The sequence below is a fragment of the Rutilus rutilus genome (genome assembly GCF_951802725.1).
Source record: "Rutilus rutilus genome assembly, chromosome: 19".
Taxonomy (NCBI): domain Eukaryota; kingdom Metazoa; phylum Chordata; class Actinopteri; order Cypriniformes; family Leuciscidae; genus Rutilus; species Rutilus rutilus.
In genome coordinates this window covers 32,208,902-32,233,852 of record NC_140232.1, presented here as the reverse complement: position 1 = coordinate 32,233,852, position 24,951 = coordinate 32,208,902, and the positions used below count along the sequence as shown (strand labels likewise).

The 24,951-nt window shown below is 38.9% G+C and overlaps 1 protein-coding gene across 1 annotated transcript in view; it reads right to left on the bottom strand.

The window, feature by feature from the left end:
* Positions 1-36: 36 nt before the first annotated feature.
* Positions 37-24,951, bottom strand: part of igsf9b (immunoglobulin superfamily, member 9b) — a 49,278-nt gene continuing 24,363 nt past the window's right edge. Inside the window, exons 4-22 of the mRNA XM_084389125.1 lie at positions 17,193-17,339; positions 15,297-15,448; positions 14,309-14,426; positions 13,409-13,550; positions 12,923-13,068; positions 12,122-12,264; positions 11,899-12,039; positions 11,659-11,775; positions 11,317-11,467; positions 11,097-11,208; positions 10,552-10,727; positions 9,409-9,647; positions 9,216-9,300; positions 6,018-6,188; positions 5,571-5,607; positions 2,012-5,407; positions 1,690-1,865; positions 1,374-1,577; positions 37-1,067 (exon numbers count right to left, since the gene is read on the bottom strand). Of these exons, the coding sequence (XP_084245251.1) occupies positions 1,387-1,577; positions 1,690-1,865; positions 2,012-5,407; positions 5,571-5,607; positions 6,018-6,188; positions 9,216-9,300; positions 9,409-9,647; positions 10,552-10,727; positions 11,097-11,208; positions 11,317-11,467; positions 11,659-11,775; positions 11,899-12,039; positions 12,122-12,264; positions 12,923-13,068; positions 13,409-13,550; positions 14,309-14,426; positions 15,297-15,448; positions 17,193-17,339 (5,840 nt within the window). The 3' untranslated portion in view covers positions 37-1,067; positions 1,374-1,386. The remainder of the gene's footprint in view (positions 1,068-1,373; positions 1,578-1,689; positions 1,866-2,011; positions 5,408-5,570; positions 5,608-6,017; positions 6,189-9,215; positions 9,301-9,408; positions 9,648-10,551; positions 10,728-11,096; positions 11,209-11,316; positions 11,468-11,658; positions 11,776-11,898; positions 12,040-12,121; positions 12,265-12,922; positions 13,069-13,408; positions 13,551-14,308; positions 14,427-15,296; positions 15,449-17,192; positions 17,340-24,951) is intronic.

The window sequence follows — 24,951 nt, the reverse complement described above, 5'->3', positions numbered from 1 at the left end:
AGACCATACATAAAACTTTTTTTTTTTTTTTTTTTTACAAAACCAAAAATTATTCTGTCAAAAAACCTTTAAATGTATTACAAAAATGTACAGCAGCATCTTAAATATAAGATAGATCAATGTTTTCTCAAAACATTCATGAACATTTGTAAAAAAAAAAAAAAAAGAATTACAAAATTTACATCGCTAAGCACAGACTGACCAAGAGTGATAGAAGGATGCCAAGATCCATGTTTCCATGTGCCAAGATGCCGTCTATGTTTTTGTTTAAGCCATTTTATACATCCACAGTTCTTTGCATTAAAGCAAAACAAATATAGAAGATTGAGTGAGCTAGCTGCAAAAAAATGTCTGTTTGGGAAAGTCAATTACAGTAAAGAGTACAAATAAATTGCGAGGAGAGTTTGATCGAGAGTTAAGGCAGCTAAGCTCTTAACTCAATGTTGGCACTTCATTTTTGCTTTAAATTATAATGACAAAGGGTTTAAAATGAATTCAGTTCCAAGATGAATGGTGCTCAAATATACACATGGTAAACAAACACAGCAACATTATATTCATATATACATGTATGTAAAATACAACATTATATATTTCATTTGCTTGAAATATACGTTTCCTTGGATGCAGTATCTGATTGTCAAAGCAGACTTTATGCCATACTGTTATTTTGGTTCGGCTGAATGGAGAATGTAACAAAACCCTTTGAAAGTAGTTATATTTCTAGAGTGTCCATTATCCACAATGGATATCAATTTCATTTATAAAACCTGTATAAAAACAATCATACATTTCAGTAAAACTGTAATTTATGAAAGCTCGTCTTTTAGTCTAGACAGTGAATGTGAACGAAAGACAGTGATACAAAAAACTATATTCCACATACTATACATATTTCAAGTTTGGAAAAACTTCAGAAGGAGCTGAACGCACCTTTACAGCGTAATGAATGACAATAATGAATATACATCAAAGCTGGTCAATGATATTTAAGTCTGGATCCTTTGCTTTCTCGGGATTTGTTAGGTTTTTACTCGAAACCAATTTGTCGCCTTCCTTGGGATGCTCTGGAAATATAAATACAGGGATTATAGTTAGTTGCCTACATAAGGACCAAATAAAACTGGCTTTAAATTGAATTTAACATGGGAATAAGTGAGGCATTTTATACAATTTTGCTAGCATAATCCTGTTCTTGAGGCCAAATTGTAATATAGCACTTTTCAGAATTTTGTATTGTCAGACAATGTACTGTAAGTCAAACATCAGCTCTGTGGACATTTGTCCCTACAAAGGGAAATCCATAACTACAAAAAAACCTAACTAAAACAAGTTAAACTTCAATACGGATTGATCAAAGGGAGGTAACGGACCAAGGTAAGGTTTTCAAAGCAATGCGGAGCTGGAGTCAGAGTCTGGGTCAGGGGGGGTGCAGGGGTCTCGGGAGTAGGATTCCTGGGCTCTGCGGTACTCCTGGAACTCCTGTCGCAGGGCATTGAAGCGAGCCTCACTGAGGGAACGACCATACCGGTGCTGAGGAGGCTGGGACACTAAGGGAGGGCTGATGGTGTACAGGCCTGAGAGGAGAGGAAAGGAGGGGGAGGTGGAGGATGGATAAAGTTCAGGGAAAACTTAATTTGCCATTATATTTGATGTGGGAAATAAACAGACAAGCTCAAGTGTTCTTACGTTTACTCGGGAAGTCCTGGAGGCCAGCGGTGGAGCGGGGGCGTTCTTGCCTAAATTCCCTGCCTCGCCCAAAGCCTGCATGGGGCCGCTCCATCTTCATGGCCTCCAGGATGTCGAGATCCACAGACTGTTCCGCAGCATCCCATTCATAACTTTCATCTACTGAGGTATTTCTTCTACACACACACATGCAACAATACATAGTGAGATTATACACATTTATATCACTGTCATTTTGTACATAAGCAAAATAAGACATTGGGAACTATTCTAGTTTGTCTGTGCTGAGGTCTTGCCTCATGTATATGTGTATCAGCTTCACCTTTTGGACCTCCGTTCTCTCAGGTCTTTATCTGTCCTGAGCCTCTCGCTCTCTTCGGTGGTCTCTGGCGAGCTGAGTAAGGTTGGAGTGATAGAGAGAGACTGGCGTAGGTGACCATACGGTCCCACACTACCCCTTCCACTGCTCTGGCTGGCGTAACTGGCTCTGCCCCCATCACCTCTTATATCCCGGCCTTCTGTCTCTGTACAGCCCCTAACTGCACCCATCCCTTTGTCCACCTCTCTCGGAATGTCTTGCTCTCGTAGGGGGAAGGATGTATGATATGGTGAGGGCCAGCTGTAACCTCTGGGGAGGAAAGGCCTTGGTGGATACCTTCTGTGTTCTGCAGGTTGCAGGTAGTCCACCCTGGCCACTGATCTGGTTGGAACAAAAGGTCGAGGAGGTTCTTGTGGGACATACTTATGCTGAACTGACCTAAGTGTTTCCTGATAAGTCAGTGGCCACCTAGAGAAATCCTGAAAGACCGCTGCCTGTCGACGTGGATCTGACTCTCGCCTGGAAGAAAGGGACAATTCCATGTGTTGTGGTGGATCTGGGACTGAGGGAACAGGTGTGTGGTAGGGAGGTGTCATGTCAGATCTCTCATTATGCTTATGTCTCTCTAAACTGTAGCTGGTAGGAGGTTGAAAGGGCACCGACCCTCGCCATGATGGGCCAGACATGGGATAGTAGCGTGCAGGGGTACGACCCAGACTGTAAGATTTGAGCCTTATATCTGGGTGGGGAAATTTATCCCTGTAACAAGTCTCAGATATATAAGCTCTTGGATTTTCAAAATGTTCCCATCTAGAACCTAAACTAATGGACTTCTTAAGGAATTGACGTGGTTGCCCGACTCCAGAGAGGGTCCTACAGGGACCAGTGCTGATTGATTTCTTCATGAAAGGCATAGGACCTGGATAGATCCGTGAGGATATCATGTTTGTCCGGTCACCCTGAGCCTGATATCTTTGATATTGTTCAGATATAGAGTCTTGACATTTGGAAACAATTGCTGCCATGCTTTTAGCCGTGTTAATTAATGTCTGTGCTTGACCATGCTGTGTAACTTCTTGTTTTTGAGGCCCTAAACTCTGAGAAACCAAAGGCTCAGAACTCTTTTCCTTTTCTTTAGATGGTGAGAAACCTTTCTTGATTGTGTTTGAGATGCCTGATTTAACACATATATCTTGTGCCTCTAATTGTGACCAACGGTCAGAAATCGGAATACTTCCAGGTTTATGGTGTCCCACTGGTACGTTCAGGGTTCTGTGGTCATGAACAGCCCCATTGTGATGACTAATACAACTAACAACGTCAGGCTCATCTCTTAACTGTGCCCTAGTTTCTGGCTTAACACTGGGTTCAACAGATTCCGAAGGCTCAGTAACTTCTGCAGGATCATCTACACTCATTTCAATGAAACCCGGAAGACTCAGGTATTCCAGGATAGTGCTGGTCTGCAGTGGGGACATCCGGTCTGGTTGGGGAGCAAGCTTAGCTTTCATTGATTCTGAAATTCTCGATAAATTTGACCGATCACTTCCTGCCTCATTTTCCAACAGGGTCAGGTGTGATATTCGACTAGGGCTTTCACTGAAGACACATTTGTCACTCTTTCGGGATCGAGCCCTGATACCCTCTTTCTCTTGCTCATTGTAAGGCAATATGGAGCTGGAATCACCACTTACTATCACTTTTACTTTTGCTCCTGCTTTCTGATGATCATAGGGCAATGTAGAGCAACCTGATGGATTATGACTCAGTTTGTCTTTTTGAACGGCCCTTACTTCCTCTGTGTCTGTGACGCTTTGAATCATGGGATCAAGGAAATGTCGGTTAGGACTAGTATCTCTGTCTCTTCCTGCCACCATTTGGTGCAGCTCAGATGGTTGAGGATTCAAACGAGCAGGGGATGTTGATCTAAATGCTGGAGCCTCTTTTTCCATTTTTCTTTCTTGCAACCAACTTTCCTGAACTAAAGTCCTGTTGGGCAGCTCCTGCTCCTCTTCCAGGTGACTTTCCGGGTGTCTAGCTTGTGCCCCACTCAGGTTGGTTTTACTGGGAGAGGGTATGTCCCTGGTAGGAGAGCAAAGTGAGAGAGAGGTATATTGTGTGGCTGGTGAGCGAGAGACGTCTGTTGCCAATGAATCTTCTAGATCGGCAATGCCTTGTTGACGCGTGTGAGGGTAAAGTGAATGAGGTGTATTCCCTTCAGAAAGGCTCTGCACTGGCACCAGGCTGGTGGGGGATGTCACAGGGCTTATGTCCCACTGGATGTGTGAGGAAGACGAAGAGGGAAGTCTCTCCAAGGGACTACTGGTGTTGCCAAAATAACAGCCCCTCCTATAGTCCGATACACGCTGGGCCAGGCTTCTGGGTCTGTTTTTTTCTCGTAAATGTATATCTTGGGGCTTCCAAATAGGGTCTTCAAACTCATCACCTGTCCATTTTCTTAAGGGACTTGCAGACTTGGCCCGCCTCTGTTGTTGCTCATGTGCCTGTACCCTTCGGCTGGCCGTATAGTGTTCTAGCTCCCTCTCCATTTGCTCACGTTCCTTCACCAGCTTTAAACATTTGCTTAAGTTGTCCCTCTCTCTTTCACCATCTAGTTGAGTTACCATAGTGCTGTCCTCTGTCAGCTGGCTGTCTCCATTGATTGGCTGGTATTGTGCCTGGTGGAGCAGCCTCTCTCTCTCCAAAGCTCGGGCTCTCCTGGTTAAGCTGGGAAATATGTCCTCCCTATGACTGGCACTCCGGCATTTTTTTAGTGAGTCACTCACCCTCTTTTCGCTGCAGTCTGAATAAAAACTGGCCTTCTCCAACAAGGCCTCAGAGCAGCCCTGCTCATCATCAGAGTAGAAGCAGCCATGACGGGAAAAGTTTCTGGCCATTGCCTTCACCCTGCCAGGGGAGTGATGGGGTCTCTCTGGGTCTGGAGGGTCCACCGTCAATGCTGACAGATTCTCTCTCTGTCCATCCCTCTCTGAACTTACAGGATTTGATTTGTTGGACTCTTTAAAAGTTCCATCGTTACTCCCTCTACCAGGTGATTGTGGGAATTCTTTTTTGAGGTTCTTTTTGATGTGGGTTGGTATGGAGTTTTCTAGGTCAGGTTGGATAACGAAGCGGCCATCAGGACTTCTGGCTATGCACTCAATAGCAGATGTGGGTGAGGGAGATCCACCAAAGTGGCTCTCACACAGGGTGTAGCGTGGAGGTGGAGAGGATGAGGACAGGAGCTGCTTTCTCTGATCCTGGTACTCACTGCGGCTGCCTTTATCAAAGGAGGAACGGTCTGAGCGATCAGAAGAGGATGAGTTGGGGAAGAAGTTTAAAGGAGGGCACAGTTTTAACTTCAGCACACTGTCGGGACTGTCAGAAGGCGAGTGAGCTCTGAGGAGAAAGAAGACAAGTGAACAATTAGGGAACAAATAGAGAGATGTTTGAAACAAATGTATCATCCCTTCAGGTTGTCATTTCAAAAACTCATTGTAGTACAGTGACAAAGATGGAGAAGCATAGGAATGATACATGCATAGCAAGGAAGGACACTTACTGTGGAGACGAACTCTTCTGGAAGGCAGAGGGGATATCTGAAATGGTGGGGAGGGTGCAAAGTTCATAACATGCCACAGATAATGAGTCATAAGATGACAAAGTGCCAAAAACAAAAGCAGCCTCAACAAAAACAGAGATGCCATGCATGACAATACCACTGATGGCTGAGAACAAATACATCACTTCAAATGTGTCAAGTATCAGTCTTTGAGGCATTATATGGTCATAGTGATTGATAATGCATCAAAGGCCTTAAGGAATTGACTTAAGTCTTTTGAGTAATGTTTTAACTCTTCATTAAGTACACAATACATGTATCTGAATGTTGCAGCCCCAAATGACTTCAAGAGCATGCAAAAAGATTTAAGATGTTTTTATAGTGGGGTGTACTTTGTTCAACAAAAATTTCATATTCAAAATCAACAATCTTCATCACTGCTTTTACCATCTCTCTTTTTCCTTCGCCGTTGTCCCCTTCTATTGTTCATAACACAGGCTGTCACCAGAGAAAGGATGATGGCAGCAAACAGGAAACACACACCCCCAATCACACCAGCCAGCAGGGGCTCAGGAACAAAGGCCAGGAGACTGGGTGCTGCCGGATACATCTCCATACCTTAGGGCCACACATTACATGTTACCTTCTAATAATATAATAAATCAATTAACAATTAAACATAATTCATTTATACCAATATTACATTTTCGGACTTCTTGAACCTTTTATTTATTAGGGTTTAAACGGATCGTAGTTGATCCGTGATCCATACAGACCAGGCCCCACGGTTCAGCACGCATGTGATTTGCGGATTAATTGCAAGTTTAACCACCATAGAGTGAAAGTTTATCCTTTGTATGTGTTTTGTCTTACCAGTTTACACATTCAATAGATTTTAAACCATTCCAGGACTAAAAGAGGCAAAAAAGAATTTAATTCGGTACTCGCTTGCTATCTTTGGATTGATTCCTTTTTCGCCTCTCTTTGCACTTGGATGGACACACACAAAATGATGTCAAAATACCTGTCTAGGCAAGTTCTCTCGTAAACACAGTTGTTGTCTTAAGCGAACATAAAGAGTTGAGAAAGAAATCGGACGTGTATCATTATATTGGATCCGTGCATTAGGTCTTAAAGTGACAGCAGCCAATAAACACCTGTTGTTGTCAATGTCATTAATGTTATTCAAACAACAAGCTTTAACAAAGATTAAGCTATATTAAATTTATACAGCGAACACTATAGTGTTATTTTACATTTAATTATTACATTTCTGTACCTGAAATGAATACTACAGTTAGAAAAGTGTGCTTTAAGTAATAAATGGAAAGCTATATATATATTTATATAAATGTAAATAAGCTTAGTATTATTACTATATTTGTAGGTATCGTTGAAAGCATCAATGCAATAATGCCCAAGTAGATTTTAAATACCTTTATTTATATTTTTTACATTTTTGTCGTATTTTTGTATTCAGATTTTAAGCCGGGACAGTTACCTGGAATGACATTTTGGGACTTTTGAGCTCAATAGTTCCTTAAAGATTAATAATTTATAATGAATTCTCACATGAGTAATTAAAGAGGGGGAAGTTGAGTCATTTACAGTTTTTTTCAATCGCTAACAAGCGCTTACCCATACTTCAGATACTTTTTCTAAACTCTTAACACAGACTCACACCTACAAAACACAATTGGCCAAATGGTTAATTGTCTTCTCAAAAACACATTTAGTTAAATATATACTAACTCTTCATTTCAAAACAGAACACATGTTTCTCTGCACACACTAACTTTACCAAAACACTGGAAATCTGACTCAAAATGACATTTTTCTGTCAAAGAATAACACTTGTTTTCACTTCACAAGGTACATGCACTCAATCAAAGTACACCAGGTTTCAAAATACTGGCTATTGTTGACATTACTAAAACTGCATAGACTTTTATGTTTCAGATTTTACAGGTATTTGCATGCAAAACGTGCAATCCACCGTTTTACACTAAATTCTTGGTTGGGAACTGTCCACATGTACAGTACTGTTCACATTCATAAGCATTCCAGTAAAAAGCAAATCAGTTTTTATTCCTTTACTGTTTACTACAGGAGGTACAGTAGAAACACGGTTTGATAGAACAGAAAAAGTTTTACAGTATTGCTTACAGTGAACAAAATATCCATGAAACACACAAGAGCATTCTGAACAAAAACAAAACCCGACACAAAATTACTGTATCTAATCTCTGCGATCTTTAGGGTTAAGCCACATGTTTTCATCAAGATCACAGCTGATATCATCCAAGGCGATGCACCTGGGATAAAACTGCTTGGTATGTCGGATCCACCCTTGGAGCCAGCATCCATGGCTTCAAGGAGGGACATCTGGTCATGTGGCTGATGGTCATAAACCTTCCACCTTCACATTACATTTTGTCCAGGTTGATGCCTTTTGGCCAGATTGAATCCTGCCTCATCTATATGTAGTATATGAATTCATGAGGGGCCTGGCTGGCCTCCAATTCCATAACTCTCAAAACAAAGTTTATGTAAATCATGTCATTACTGTATACTATACTGTAACCTATTACTGTGTAGGTTACCTACTTGCAAAGTGCAAAGCTTATAGAACTGGACATTGAATTGAATATACAGTACACTATTACCTGGACATATTGTCGTTGTAGCTCCTTGACTCTCACTGATATATTGTTTTTGAACTGATATCATTGCAGAAGCAGAGGTTTTTATAAACTTTCATATTGTGAAATATTAGTACAATTTGAAATAAATGATTTCTGAAATTGTGTAAAATGTAATTTATTCCTGTGATGACAAGCTGAATTTTCAGCATCATTACTCCAGGAAGATGCATATGGACTCGAAAAGCTTGTTTCTTCATGACATTGATCAAAAGCAACACATTTTGCTAGCAATCAAAATCACATTTTGCTAAAATCATGAAATTTACAAAAATGGTAAAAGTTAATTTAAATGGTAAATAAATAAATGCAGTCCATACTGTATCTAAGGTTTGGAATATTGTTTTTGCTATTGTGGGATGTTGTGTGTTAACATTTGTAAATACTACAAAAACAATCCATCATTTTGTTGGGAGGTATAGCTTGTCTGTTAAGAAAATGTAAGCATTGTGGAAATGTGTTCACTGACTGCATATTGTGTGAAAACGACAAGAAATGTGTGAATGGTATGGCCACAAAAGACCGATGCTGTGCTAATTGTGTTTAGAGTTTTGAAAATGTGAACACTGATTGGACAAACGCTTGTTAGCGACTGAAAAAAACTGTAATGAAGTGCATTTAAAAGTGTATACATTTTTAATATTATGAATATGCTTTGGACACCAGAATTGACACGCCACGTCATTGACCCATATATAAATATATTTATTTATAGTTTCATTTTTTTCTTGCTGATCCAAAAAATAATCCAAAAACGTAAGATCTGAACCGTTTGTGAACTGTTGAACCACTAATATTTATCATATTAAATCATATTAATATTCAATTATATTTATTAAGTCTGTAGTTTTTCCAAGCCCCATAAGAAAAGAAAAAAAAACTCTTTCAAAAAGCCATATATATCAATTTTAAGTCAAAATATCGAGTTCTGATTTAGCCTCACCTTCAGTAGAGATGACAACTGAGTCACTGGGCACACTAACCAGTCCATCTCTGCGAGACAGAAGACACAGCTCATAGTTGGAGTCCTGTGGAAATAAATGAAGAGAAAATGAACCATGAAGTGAAGACGAATGGCATAGAATAGGGACATTCAACACCAAGCTGCCATTTTCCCAATATTTCAAACGTTTTACCTTAACAAGTCCCTGTACAATCAACTCGGTCACGTTGACAGCAATCTCTCTGTCTATAGTGACCCACTCCCCCTTTCCCCGCTTTGCTAGAAGTACAAATGAAGTTAATGGTGGAGACTCTTCTAGAGGTGGCACCCATTGCAGCAAAACACCCAGTGATGTACGATTGGCTGACAGCAAGGTGGGAGGGAGCAACACCTCAATGTTGGTTACCACACTGGGAGCATCTGTTGGAGGTGCTGCAATGAAAAAAACATTAAGTTTACCTTAGACATCATAAATCTTGGACCATAGGTTTGGAATAACTTTATAGTCCACCAGGGAATGCTTTGAATCAAATAAGGGAATACAGATTTGTTAAAGAAACTATAGACAGTCTAAAGCTTACCATGTATAAGATACGTGTCTGTATACGGGTCATTGACGAATAAGGTTTTTAAAAGTGTAAAAAAATAGAATGGAGATATAACTATATTTGAAACCATTTTTTAGTTTACCTAGGTGTTAACAATAAGATTTTGTGGTTTGTACAATCAATTAACACTTACAAGATGGGAAAAATTTGTCACCAAAAAAGGCATTCGGTTTAACCACTGATTTGAAAGTTAAAAACTGATTTGACATTGATGTTGAGATAGTATACAGTGTGTACCACAGAAGACATATTAAATAAAATTATCACTGATCTCATAAATGTAATCATTTATTGGACTACTCTAAACACTCCAACATATTCAAGTAAAACATTGCACAGGGAAAGGAGAAAAGGGGAAATGTAAAAAAAAGAGCCTTATCTGCTTTATATTTGTATTATTGTAGTTCCTTTTAGTTATTAAAAACAATATTATTCCATTTAAATCTTTACTATATAGGTTTTACCGAATGACCTTTTGACACTTCAAAATCTTTAAAATACCTTTATATGTAGTAAAATATAATTAAAACCTTTTTTATTCAGTAAAAGAGATCAAGTTGTACTACCTTACATACCTTACATACTTACATATATTTGTTTTTTTATTATTATTAAGGCCTTTGGACAAAAAAATGACCCATCACGTCATTGACCCATGTGTAGAGCTAATTGGAGACTTCATAAAGTGCATGATTTGCATGTATATATAAAAAAAAAATGTTGCTCACCCAGTGTCGTAATGGTGACAATCTCACTGAAGGGGCCAGAGCCCAACTTGTTTTGGGCAAGAACACTGAACTGGTAACTAGTGACAGCTTGCAGACCCGTCACCAGCAGGGAAGTTTTCGATGTTGGCACAGGGATTGATGCCCATTCATGTTTTCCTTTCACAGTGGGCTTTATCCTGATAAAGAGAGAATTATGATTTGATAGTCACAATTCAAAAATTCAGTGGTCGATTGAAATGCTACTAAAATTCAATGATTCTCAAAATCATTTCAGTGATACAGCAAGACAATGCTACTGAACACGATTCTTCATTTTGAAAGTTGAAAAATAACATATAAACAAATGAATATGTATTTTAAACTTTCAAGTATTAAGTTCTGTGTATTTAAATGAACAAAATGCAACAAAAAAAACAAGAATTTGTCTTGGTGACAGAAGACGACAACAACAGTACACAGATAGTAAAACTAAACAATAAAGATAACTGAATAAGATACACACACAAATCTAGTGCAGCCGATGCATTCAGTTTGAGGTCACTTACCAAACAGTAAATCTCTGAGTGTATCCTCCATCAAAGCCTGGCTCCCAGGACACATTGGCCTGACTAATCCCTGGATCCACAGACACGGAGGTAACAGCATGGGGACTTGTGCCTGAAGAAAACAGAACAGATAATAGATTTAAGTTCTGTCTCATTTGTTTTTCTATAGGTAAATACGGGTTCTTTTTATTAACAGGCATCTATTCCCTGTTCCTCTCACCTAGCACTAAAATCGTGGTTGCCACACTGACAGTGGCCACACGGTTGGTGGCAAGACACTCCCACGCCCCCTGGTGGTCCTTACTGAGTGGACGCAGAACCAGAGAGCCATTGGATAGGACTGTAAACGGAGAGCGAGGGGCGGGACCAACCTAAAGCAGATGAGAAAGAAACTTGAGTGAAGCATGTTTATATCATTTGAGGCTTTAAATCCACGTCTGCTAGTATATTAGCCTTTAAACACACACATTTAAATAACACACATATAAATATTTGCAATGGCAAGTTGTAAATCATGGTCATCTGAAGGTTATTGGGATTAAAAAACTAAAAAACAACTTACTTTAATCCATGTGATATTAGTGGCAGGGTCTCCCTCAGGTTGACAGGGTATCACCAGCTCCCTACCTACTTCTTGTAGGTACTCGGCACGGGGCGAGACACGGAATGAAGGGGGGTCCTATGGACCACCAGATTGCAAATAAATTCTCAGCAACTCAGGTGTCAGGTCAGTCATTAATAATGAATTTCACTATGTGGTGACTTGTCAAATTATTTTCCATTCTAGAGATATGGTGTTCACCTTCAGGATAACTTTGGTAGGTTCTGATTGGCCCATGGTCCCGTAACTGTTATAGGCTGTACAGGTGTACATGCCCACTGCATCATCATTTGCTGCAGTTATGAACACTGAGCCCTCTGAGTTGAACATCCATCCTGGATACTGACCAATCAAGATGAAGAGTATAAAATGATGTCACAATTGGGTCACAATTAAATAAGATGCTTGATGATATACACAGTACCTGCTCCAGGTCCAAGGACGCTCCATCTTTGGTCCAATTAACATACAGCATAGGGGGCTCGGCTTGAACTGGGCATTCGATCTTTCCCCTCATTCCCACGGGAAGATAAGTTTCACGGGGCATCCGAACCACTCGCGCAGGGTCTTTAAGAAAATCAGGCATTTATATTAAAAGCGACCTATTATGCCTTGTTTTTGGCATCTACAAGAATAGGATTTCATGCTTGAATGTTTAAAAAACACATTATTTTTCACATATTTTACATTGTTGCAGCTCCTCTGTTCTCAGTCTGTCAGTAACGCTCTGTTTAGTTCCTGTCTCAATGAAAAGCCCCTCCTTCTGAAAAGTGCAATGTGCTCTGATTGGTCGGCTGAATCAGTGTGTTGTGATTGGTGTAGCGCTTCAAGTGTGTTTGGAAAACACTACAAAATAACTCAACCAGGCCCCTCCCCTTTATTTTACGTATGCTTTGGGCGGGAATTATTTAAATGAGGAATACTGTGACATGTTCGCTCCCGGAAGAAAACGCAAGGCTACAACTGAGCCGTTTCAGAATAAGAATATATATAGAGGAAAAACTCCCTTTGGAGGGACTTTGTGCTTTGTAACTTTGAAGCCGTTTTTCATGGTCAAAAAGCAGCATTACATGCTAAAGAAAGTTGAACATGTAAAAGCATAATAGGACCCCTTTAATTTGAATCTATAATCTTCTGTTGCTGCCTTTATCTGGCATACATGAAGATGAGATTATAACATTTCAAAAAGAAAGAATTTAGAGCCAATAAATTGCAAAGCACTCACGTTTAACTTTGAGGTAGGCAGACGCAGAGGGCGGAGTCATCAGACCATTGGTGGGTGTGCAGGTGTAATTCCCAGAATCCTCAGGTATAAGACCTGAAATGAGGAGTGTCCCGTCCACTAGGATTTTTACCCGTGATTTCAGAACCCTGTAAACACAAACATGCATCAGCAAACAGAAAATAAAGACACAGAGACAACACTACAAGTAAAGATTTTTAGTGTAGTCCATAACTGAACAATACAGTTCAATGACAATAAATGCTATTAATATTATTTCTAATAAATGTAATTAACCCTAATTAATTAGAGGCTACAATACAAATAAATAAATAAATGAATGTTTCATTTTCAGCTTTGATCGTAATTATGTGAAAATAACGCATCATTAATTATACAATAATATTTGATGGCAGAATGCTGTGATTGTCCAATCAGAATTCCAGTGTAATAATGTTATCTAAGCTCTTGTAATCGTAGGTCACTTACTCAATGTGAAACACGTTTTGGTCTTGTTTCCACCACTCGTATGTGAGGTTAGAAGGATACGCTTCTGCTTGGCACTGCAGAATTGCATCCTGGGACATATTCATAGTGGTGTCCTCAGGGGGAATGATGATAATTGGAGGACCTGGTTGAAAGCAAAAGAACGCATAAAAGCATGCATGTGAGACTGAATGCATAAAATGTAATCAGCTTTTATGGGCGTCTGGATTTGACAAGGTTGTTTGTTCAGGCGTGAGATTTAGGCTTAAGTGCCAAATGCATTGTGTTAAAGCACTACCACCAAAAGAGGGCAGTGTTTGTCCGTTTCATTACACTACAGTTTGCCAGAAAAGTCACTCTAAAATCTTATGCTGTGAAAAAAATTAATGCGAGATACTGTCTAGGTTTTCAACCACAAACTATAGCATTCTGTTGTCCAATGCTCAGAAGATGACATACTTTATGAATAAACCAGAATTGCAATGCTAGCATTCGCTTTGCAGTTGTGTGATCAACAAAAAATACAATATTCTTTATCATCATGCAACTGAGGAACTTTCACTGATGCCTTTTTGTTTATCATCTTTCATGGTGCACATCACACACACATTTGGAGCTGAAAATCTTTCAAATCTGATTTATAGAGGCCATTGCATAGTAGAAAGTTCATATTTTCTGAGCTAAATGTAAGCCACAACAGTTCTTAATGTGAACCAAGCCAGTTGCAAACCATATGAAGCTGGGATTAAGGTTATTGACTATGCACACAAATCCAACTGCATCAACGACTCCAATGTTCTCATACCAAATGCTGCTTAAGGTAAACACTTAATACCCTGCAAGCCTATTTACAAGCTGCTGGCTTTCTTCGCCCACGTGGACAAGACGTGGTGTGTAACTGACCTTTGACCTGCAGCTGGGTGGTGTAGGTAAGGTTCCCTTCTGAATTGGATACGTGACACTTGTATATTCCTGCCGTTTCCCTGGTAACCTTGGCTAAAGACAAGGTTTCATTGAGTACCTGTTGAGGGAAATTAATGTTTAGGTGGTAAACGAGACTGTCGAAAGAGGAAAATGTGAACAGCCCAAAGTGACATGAAACGTGATTCACAAGTCATCGTGCTTCTGTAATCACAATGTATATCTGAGTTAAACAGGATATTCAATCAGGGTTAAAATGTAGAGATGTAGATTTGAATTGCACAATGAAAAGTTGGTTGTATATCAGAATGGAGATAGGTGGGTGGAGGGGAGGGATTCATGAATAATACATGTATTAAGAAAAGCAAACAGGGTTGATTTGGAATTGCTGTTGAATATAAATTATCTTTATGAACCGTCGGTCAACTAACAATTAGGGCTGCACGATATTGAAGAAAATTGCGATATGCGATAACTCATTAAATAATGCGATATGCGATACGATAATGCTTAAAGTGTGTAAAATAAACTTAATTTATCTTTAAAAATATATAACCTACATGTGTTTCACATTCTTTGTGTGACAAGAAAACATCCCTAAACTTCTGAAAGTGAACATCAGTGTTTTACTGTGGCATAAGAAGTGTTATTTTAACATCAGTGTAAACCACAGGGTTCAGGAAGGCCTACATTAGGGTTATTTAACAACAGAAACTGAATAATCACATGTAAAAATAAAACACTGCAGTTTTCACTGTATGAATTAAATATATACTGATTCTTATTAAAGCTACAAAAGTTATTCAGCCAAGAGCAGTGAGTGATTTTCTCTTTGTCTTTTGGTCATGACCCCAGTTATTGCAAGCCGTTGCGATATGCATATCGCGATATATACATTTGCGATGTTTCAATCATTTCGATATATTGTGCAGCGGCAGCCCTATTAACAATCAACTGAAAAGCTGTGTACCTGAACTGCTTCCTGTTCCTCAGCGGCACTGCCATCTTTTCTCCAGATGATGATGGGTTTCGGGTTTCCATGAGCATCACACTGGAGGGTGAGAGATTCACCCAACATGACCTCCAGAAAGGCAGGAGGAGTCTTTATGAACACTGGAGGAGCTACAGCAGACATAACCATCAAAACCATTTTCATAGAGAGAATAAATACATAAAATAATATAAGAATAAAAAATATATATATATTTTTATGTAAAAAATAATAATATAAAAAAATGTTTATTTAAATACAAAAATAAATAAATATTAAATTAATTAATTTAATATGTACTTTTAATATTGGCTTAATCAGGCAGACGATTGTAATATCAGACTAATTAGACTGATACAATAATAACGAATATTATTTTCTGATACTTATAAGGTCACCGATACATACTGCAGCACTTAAGGGTGCTTGGGTGGTTTTGTTCACCCAAAAATGAACATTCTGCCATTATTAATTATCCTCATGTCGTTCCAAACCCGTAAGACTTCTGTTCATCTTCAAAACACAAATTTAATGAAATATGAGAGCTTTCTGTTCCACTATTGACAGCAACGCAACTACCACTTTGACACTTTAAAAAGTTCATAAAAAGATCTTAAAACTAATCCAAATGAATTGAGCGATTTAGTCAAAATTTTCTGAAGAGACACAATTGCTTTATATAATGAACAGATTGAATTTAGGCTTTTTATTTTTTGGCGAACTATCCCTTTAAGGACCTAAAATCATTGCTTTACACTTGCTCACAGTAGAGTAGTCTTTAACTTTCTCAAAGCGTAACAAATGCAATTATGTAATGGACATTTGCAAGTGAGGCAAAACCCCTAAACGCATCTTATTTCCCCATAACCCTGTCAACACAAAGACTTGTTTTCCAGCACACTCACACAATGACAGCTTTTTAAAACCGCTGTAAGCTGACACTGTGCATATAATGGGCGTGAAACAGGCCGCACTGGAGAGACTCGGACTGTGAGCGTGAACTTCTGTCCTCTGTCTTCATTCTGATCGCTCGTACATGCTACAGTAACACGGTCAGATGCTAAAAGCCAGTCTGAGCCCTTCACAGGATTCACACATCAGTGCTGAAGGAGTGTGTGTGTGTGTTTGGGTGTCAGAAGAAGAGAGTGTGTGAGTTTTCAGAAGGCATGATAGTCATCCTGAAGGTGTGAGACAAAGTTCAATGTGAAAAGATTGTAAGCAACAGAAAGTGCAAAAGTCAAAGAGCTTGAGTAGTTTTTGATGAAAATGCTCGAGTTCTGTTGATATAACAGCAAAACAGCATCTGCATCATACACACTGACGCAAGTGTCAGGAAATATGAGATCGGATTACACAATTCTCTCTTAGTCACTGCAACAAAGCCTTTTATATGAGCTGCAGATGCTGCTTTAATCAGACGTTTAATCCTTTTCGTAAGAATACAAAAATGTCAGCTGCTTTATTGGCATGAACATGAAACATTAGAGCACCATTATAAAATATACATGCTCTTAAACAAATGCATGTTCACTTTCTATGGAACCTAATTGTCAAAAGATTACTTTTAAGGATTAAGCAACACAGCTGACATGCAACATAGTTTTGTGTCTGTTTCTCATTAGGGGTGGGCTGTATGTTCTGATCACATTACTTTTCGCAGGACGTTTATATAATAAATAATCATCTGGAATTTCCAATTTTGCATAATACAGTGAATTAAAATTACTTGATGGACACAAATCAAAAATTCTGATTTGGAAAGAATTCATTTTTCATCACTTCATTTGAATCTTTATAAACGAATAGTTCTGACATGCAAAACCATTAATGCACGCTTGAATAGAAGAAACAACCTCAAATCGTTTCTTATCCCACCTGAGATGGAAAGGAAGTTCCATGTGCCGTTCTGAAACTCATCCGAGGTTCGGTCCAGCAGGAGAATTCGACATTCAAACCAGCCCTCATCCTCCAGAGTCAACTTATCCACCAGGAGAGACGCGCCACGACTCAATGACACACGACCTGTCCCGGAAATCAAAGAGACAAGCGATTATTCAGCAGTACTTCAGCGTGATTAAGAATGAGAAAGCACACAAAACTGACGCTCAAGCAACTCTGAGATCATGGGTTTGATTCCCAGTGAATGCAACGCAAGGTCTTTTTTCATCTGGCTAATGCATAAATGTAAATTCTCCCCGACACACAGTATTTATTACAAAAACCACATGCATACCTGAAACAACCAGTGCAAACCATTACATCCAAATGGGATTATTTTAGCCCTGTTACTTCACAAGCCAATGAGGAATTTAATATGTTAATACTGAATACAGATGAGAGGTTAGAATTGTAAGTTATTCTGATGTTTATTTACAACTTATATATTTCAAATATATATATTTTTTTTTACAGTGCAGAGTTTTACAACATAAAAAAAGAACATTGTTATGGCCTCCTTTTACTGAATATTTTCCACTCGCTTTGTCTTCACCAGGTGAAAATGTCTGACTAATCAAATTTTACATAAAAGCAACAGTAATATTCATGCTATATAATTGATTAAAGGGATACTTCATCGCTGGAAAGATGAATGTGTATTTAAATTGGGTCATTTATGTAGTAGAAATGTGAAATTATTTTAGAAGTTGGTGCCTTCTAGACTGACAAAAGCCAGAAAATTTATTTTTGGCTCATGTGGATGAAAGACAACAACTCCCAGAATGCACTTGCTTCGCTGCCATTCGAGGCCACTCCCACGCCATGCCTACCGGTTACAGAGGACAGTATTGGGAGAAATGATACAACTAGGCTACTAGTCGACTCGAAACTGAAAAGACGGCGTTTTATCGTGAGATCCCCCTATGGGTGGGTTGAAGACATGCGGGACGAGCTCCTCCTACTGGCTGGAGTCTCTCGCCTCTGGACAGAAGAGCCTCTGATGAGCTAAATGAAGATTTTTGCATCATCTGAGTTTTTTTTCCAGACACACAATACAGAAATCTCTCGTGTCAGGGGGACATGACGGAGGGAAGCACGGTCATTCGAAAATACTACCGGGTTTCTACTGATACAAAGCTTAATGCTAATCGGTGAAGTCTTCCTTTAATGCAATGCACAACTCAACAAAATCATATAGGCCTGGTTTCACAGACAGGATTACGCCTTAGTTCAATTAGGACATTTAAGTAGCTTTTATAAACGTGCCTTAGGAAAAAAACATTACTGGTGTGCATCTTGAGACAAAACAATGACACATTAAGATATATCAGTGCAAGTTGCTTTCAGTTAAAACAGCTCAAACATGCATTAAAGTCTGGGACTAGGCTTAAACCCGTCCGTGAAACCAGGGGATAGACAAATAAAAAATGCTTCAGCTCACGGAGTGAAAAGCACCACCTGTTTTTGTTTATTGCACAGGCACGTGGAAACATGTGGAAAGAGCAGCTCAACTCAATGGAAATCTGAACATCTCTCCGCATGATGTAACATGGTCAGCTGTTTTCCTCATATCCACAGACTCAAAACAAAACCACACTAGCACGAGTTATTGAAATGTGATATGAAAGGAGCAGCCAGACAATCAAATCGCTTTCAAAGCAATAGAAACAGTTTTACTCTAGTACCAGAAACTCTTTGAAAGGGGATATGCGTGTCGTCTGGATATTCAAATCTGGTTTTTCAAGCTCAACCTCCCCATCTATTTTGATCGTGCTTTGCTTTTCCCAAATTCCAGTGTAGTAAATGATGACACACTGATAACGCAGTGCATGCCGGCTGTGTGTGTGTGTGTGTTTCCGCTTGGCTGGAAAGCAGCCGTCGGAGTTTGAAAGTAAGCCAAGTTCCTCTGTGATGGGACACGCTTCCTGCGTAGAGTATGGAAATAATACATGACAATTTAATGCAGAAACGTTACAGCTGAGGAACTCTAATCCAAACACACCTGGAGTCTGACATACCGCTGAACCCTCCAGTGATGCGTACAGGTGTGCCAGCGCTAGATTTGCACCTCCAGACTTCAGTCAAGCATCACAACCCCTAAACTCAAGTACTTAACTTCAGTGTGTAACTCTTCTCACACCAGCTGTGCTGATGATATGAATATCCCTTAGACAAAGTACAAATCTAGGTGATATCTCCTTAACCAATAGGAAACATCCAATTCTGACCATGTGTGGCATACAGCAGTAATTGAAAGTTAACGGCGGACTGAAGTTATATATAAAGTGCAGAACTGAAGCCCTGTTCTAACAAGTCAGTGTTATTATAACATCTCTTTATCTTTTATCAAACGTGCTGCAATATTCTCTGCTTGACATGTCTATTCATCAAATAGACCACAAATGATATCTATTAATACCTCAATTGTTTCCATACAATATTGGGATTGAATGGCCAAAGTCTGCAATCAAAAGCCAGAGATTTCAGAATGAACGCAACAAAGGATCTGAGCTGCTATCCACATTTATTTTATAGCTCTTTACTGTTGCTGTATGACAACTACTGACCTAAAATAAAATATTAGATGAAAAAAGCACAAAAAAAGGAATTTTTGGAAGAAACATCCGAGACAAATGTTGATATTTCAAGGAGAAAAAGCCTACCGTTCAAAAGTGTGGGGTTTATACGACGTTTCTTATTCAATCAAAAACACAGAACTATTAGAGGTAATATTATACTGTTTACTGTCTATTTGAATTTTAAAATGTAATTTATTCCTGTGATCAAAGCTGAATTTTCAGAAATTATTCTAATATGATAATTTGCTGCTCAAGAAACATTTATGATTATTATCAATGTTGAAAACAGTTGTGCTGCTTCATATTTTTTGTGGAAACTGATGCATTTCAGTATTCTTTGATGAACAGTACAAAAGAACAGCATTTATTCTTTTACTGTCACTTCAATTTAATGCATCCTTGCAAAAACCCTGTTGAACAGTAGTGTAACTGAGACTCCATTAAGTCCGAAAAAGAGCAACCTCTGAGCAATAACAAAAGCAATCCTGACTTCTAAACACAGGGTCATTTCCTCAGCAGGTGACGGCTCCACTGAACACGAACAGTGTAACAATCAATCAAGCAAAATTCACCGCCTGAGGGGTTATTTTTTCAAACCCACCACACAGTATAAACGGCTAACTATGACTAACAATTAAGCCCGGTCTAATCTCAGAGCTGCTGCTGTGGGGAGTGTTTGAGATTTTGCACAGATAATAATTGACTGATCTCATCCTTCAGAAGCGCTCTTTTCACAGAGCGGCAGCCGGTGTGTGTGTTTACTGTCATTAAAGGTTCCTCTGATCCAGGGTCAGAGGGGGAGGGTGGTTATTAAAGCAGGAGACGCGGGTAAAACAGGGTGTATCTATGACAGCAGGTGTGGTGGATGTTCCACAAATATATGTGACCATCTCTCTCTCTCAAAAAACAAAACAACTTCCTGCAATGTCCAGTTTTCTTTGGCTGAATATGGAACTATGGGGAAAACAAACACCAAATGGACTAGCATGCATTCAATCAAACGTTGAACAAATTTATATGTGCGCACACACACACACACACATTGATTGTGTGATTATCAACACTCACCACACATGACGTGTAAGCAAAGTGGAATGCTGCTATTGGACACTGAACTCTTTCCCGCCACGGAGTGTTTGTCCATCAATGAGAACAGAATGGAATGCCCCCCCCCCTTAATTCTCTCATGTTGCCATAGCGATGAAAACATGGGGTGGGAGTTTGGATTTGAATTCAGTTGCCGTCGAAACCCAATGGGGCAAAAACACAGGGAGGGAGGGGCAGGTCACGGGGAAACGTTTGTGCTTTGATTTTGAAAAATTACATGTAGGGTTGGAGGGAAAAAAAAGAAGAAAAAGCGGTTTGATTTGAGTGGATAAAAGGGTAGAGAATCGGGTGTGACTGAATTACGGAAAGAGAGAGAGAGAGAGAGAGAGAGAGAGGGGAAAAAAAAGTGTTTTTATTTGAACTGAGACAATAGCTCGGACTGAGTGCAGATGCAGGTCTGCTGGGTTAAATGTGTAATTCAGCATCGCTTCGTACTCACAGTCCTTTAAAAAAGCAAAACACGTGACAAAAATAATAAGTGCATAAAATCAAATGCAATTGTTAGACCCACTGTCATGATCTCATGGAGACAAACATTACACATCTCTACAGGAATGGGCTCTTAATGACCCCACAGGGCAAGTTATTTATGAACAAAAATCGAATTACTGTTGCAAGTGTATAACATGAATTCCAAAGAAGGTCCTTCTGGATCAATGATGAACCCTCAACAGCCAATCAGCACTCGGTGACCTTTGACCCCCTCCAACCCCATAATTTTCCTCCAGACGCGTCCATCATTCCGCACGGGTCAATACTGACATGACGGCCGGTCACCAGGACCCCCTGCGACCAATCAGAGCCTGCGGATTCCAGACATGCGGGAACAAAGCAAAATGCATTTTCTCGCACTTTAATCTTCCTGTCGCAAAATGCTTTTTCTGCCGCACACAATCTACAACATTCCTTGTTTTGTCTGATTGATAGTTTATACGTTTTTAGCAAGTAAAAGGCCTTTTAGTATAATTCTAAAAACACACCTTCAGGTTGTGGTACACATGTCTTTTTGTCCATATAAATATTAGCATCTGCAGCAAATTGCACATTTTTGCTCAGTTTGGGCCTCTGAATAAAACTGAGGTGCATGAGCTCCATATTCTCACTATGTCATACTATATGAGCCATAAAAGACTGATGTATCAATTATGATACACACACAAAAAAAAATTCAAATGCAAACGTATATATTATCTTGTAAACTCTATTTTTTTTTTTCTCACATTTATTTCATGCCAGGCTGCCCTGCCATGCATACTTTCCAGCCATTCCTCTATTCTTTAGTCAGTTTGCTTTCCTTTATATGTTAAGGTTAAGGTTCAGGTATACTTTATTGTCCCAAAGGGAAATTTGTCTTGGCCTAAAAAATACAAACACTGCATCACATAAAACTTATAGTAAAATAACACAATTACACATAAATTAGAAAGAAAGACCCAAAAACGATTGAAATATGTCCCATTACAAATGCATATGCCATTATTCACTATAAATCCAAGTACAAAAGCTCTATAATTCTGCTGTAAAAATCACAATAATGCATGACCCTGAGTGGCTTATTGCTTTATTTAAATGTTTTCCCATCTCTTTCTCTAACCATGTGACATCTAGCTCCATCACTTTAGGCCAGAGATACTGAGTTTTGAAAGGTCTAGGTGATGTTGATTGGAGGGTAAAATGCAAGACTCATATGAGCAGCAGTCAGGATCTTTCCCTGCGGGGGGTTCGTGCGCCTGCCAAAAGATCTTCTCCACGTGGTGCTGGGATTCTGACATTGCCTTTTCAAAAACCCCTGGCCCTGAACTCCCTCGACATACAGGACTAAAACTCACTCCGGGGTATTTTGGGCCATGTTTCGACTCCTTTGAAAACTGCTGGATGAGTCATTTTTCAACGACAAGAGAGAATGTTCTGGTATGAACCTAAAGCGAACAGTGACGCCACCCCACTGACCTAAACCAACCAAGATTTTTTTGTTTAAATTAGAATAATAATTCAACGTCTATACACCAGACACGTTGCTTTAAAATATCAAAGAGCAACAAGCACGTCTTGGTTTAGAATTCTCTCAAACCCTATCAATTAAAAGTGTAATTCATTTACTTTTTACAAAATGTATATTTTTTCTTTAAAAAATGTCAAATTAAATGGTAAACAGTTCTGTTTGTACCTGCGTGCTCCCATCTTTGCTTACAGGTGCTCAGTTCTGGGTACATGAGGTTTTGAGCCAATCGCCTGAGCTGTAAATGTCATGTGACTATACATCTAGACAACACTGATTGGCTGGTACAGTGGTAGCAACACAAAACAGTGTTACACACACAGTCCCAAATCATTCGCTAGTGACTATCCTGAGCTTTGATGTGAAAGTCCATTACACACATTTAAGAGCTTCAAAATAATAACAATAATAATAATTATAATAATAAAATGAGATAAAATACATTTAAATGAACAAATCAATTAAAATAAAATATAAATAATATATAAATGTATATCTATAGCATTTTAAATATTAAAAAATAAAATATAATAAAATAAAATATAAAGTATAATAAATTAAGATAAAATATAATAATATAAAATAAAATATAAAATAAGATAAAAATAAAATAAAATAAATATAAAATATAATAAAATATAAAATAAGATCAAATGTAAAATAAAATATACTATAAAATATTAAAATAAATAAAATAAAATAAATAAATAAAATAAATAAAATAAATAAAATAAATAAAATAAAATAAAATAAAATAAAATAAAATAAAATAAAATAAAATAAAATAAAATAAAATAAAATAAAATAAAATAAAATAAAATAAAACATCTACATCCAGCCAAACCCTGAATCCCTTGGTGCCACCCTAAGATTTCCACAGTCCCATCTGGCCACCCCATTAAAAATCTCCCTGAGGCGACACCGCCAGTGATTCGCTCACTGCGGGTGGCCTCTTCCGCTGTCCGGCTGTGGAAAGCAAACATGGAGCGTTTAGTTTAGTTTAGCCTACTCTATCTTTTCCCATATTGTTTTGTTCGGGCTGATCTTTTCCATCCCTCGGTGCTAAACCCCTCTATTGTCTGTGGCCAACGGAAAGCCATGTGATTGTTGCAGCTGCACATCTCGTCACATCCGTGAATGCGGCCATGCACAGACTGCCTGAATGTGTCACAAAATAACACACGGCACCTATGGAGAAAGACGGATTCTATCGAGAAAGGCCTTGAACTTGTTTTTCTTTGTTCCACCCTGTGTGAGTTGAAGGATGACAGGGCCGTAATGCATTATGGGACGTGTTTTGATTTGAATACAATCACAGATCTGGGGGGTGTGTGAATGAATCCCCGGCCCTATCAGCTTTTAACCCCCTTTCGTTGAAACACCCCCCCCTTCGACCACTATAAACCCTCTATGAATAGCTCTTTGTCATGGGATAGATTACAGTTAACGTTGTCCTTGTTGCTCTCCGTCTGGCAGGCTTACGGCTTCGTCCCACAGATCAGACCGAGGTACAGACACACGGGCTAATGCTTGTGCCCCGAAGGCACGGATCAATAGAGCAAACGTTTTACTGCCACCAAGTTCAACCAGCTATTTCTAAATGACCTGTAGGGATTATTGGGAAACCCTTTAAATGGATCTAGATGTCAGTAAGTGACATATAACACTGGACTGAGTGATCCTGAGCTTTGGAATGTCTTAATGTTCATGTGGAAGTAAATGATTGGCTAGACTATAATCCATGTAAAAGTTCAAACAAAAGTGCAAACATTTCAGCTGAGCCAATATCTCAGCTGATACCAAAATGAATGATACCAATACAAATCATTTATGTTACTATGGTCTAACTCAGCTTAACTCCACCCTATAATATCCTAATAGCTCAAAACTACAAAAACTAACTTCATCACTACAGTTTTTTAATGGCTTTGAAAGAAGTATTTTTGAAAATATTTGTAAAATGTAATTTATTCCTGTGATCAGAGATGATTTTTTAGCATCATTACTCCAG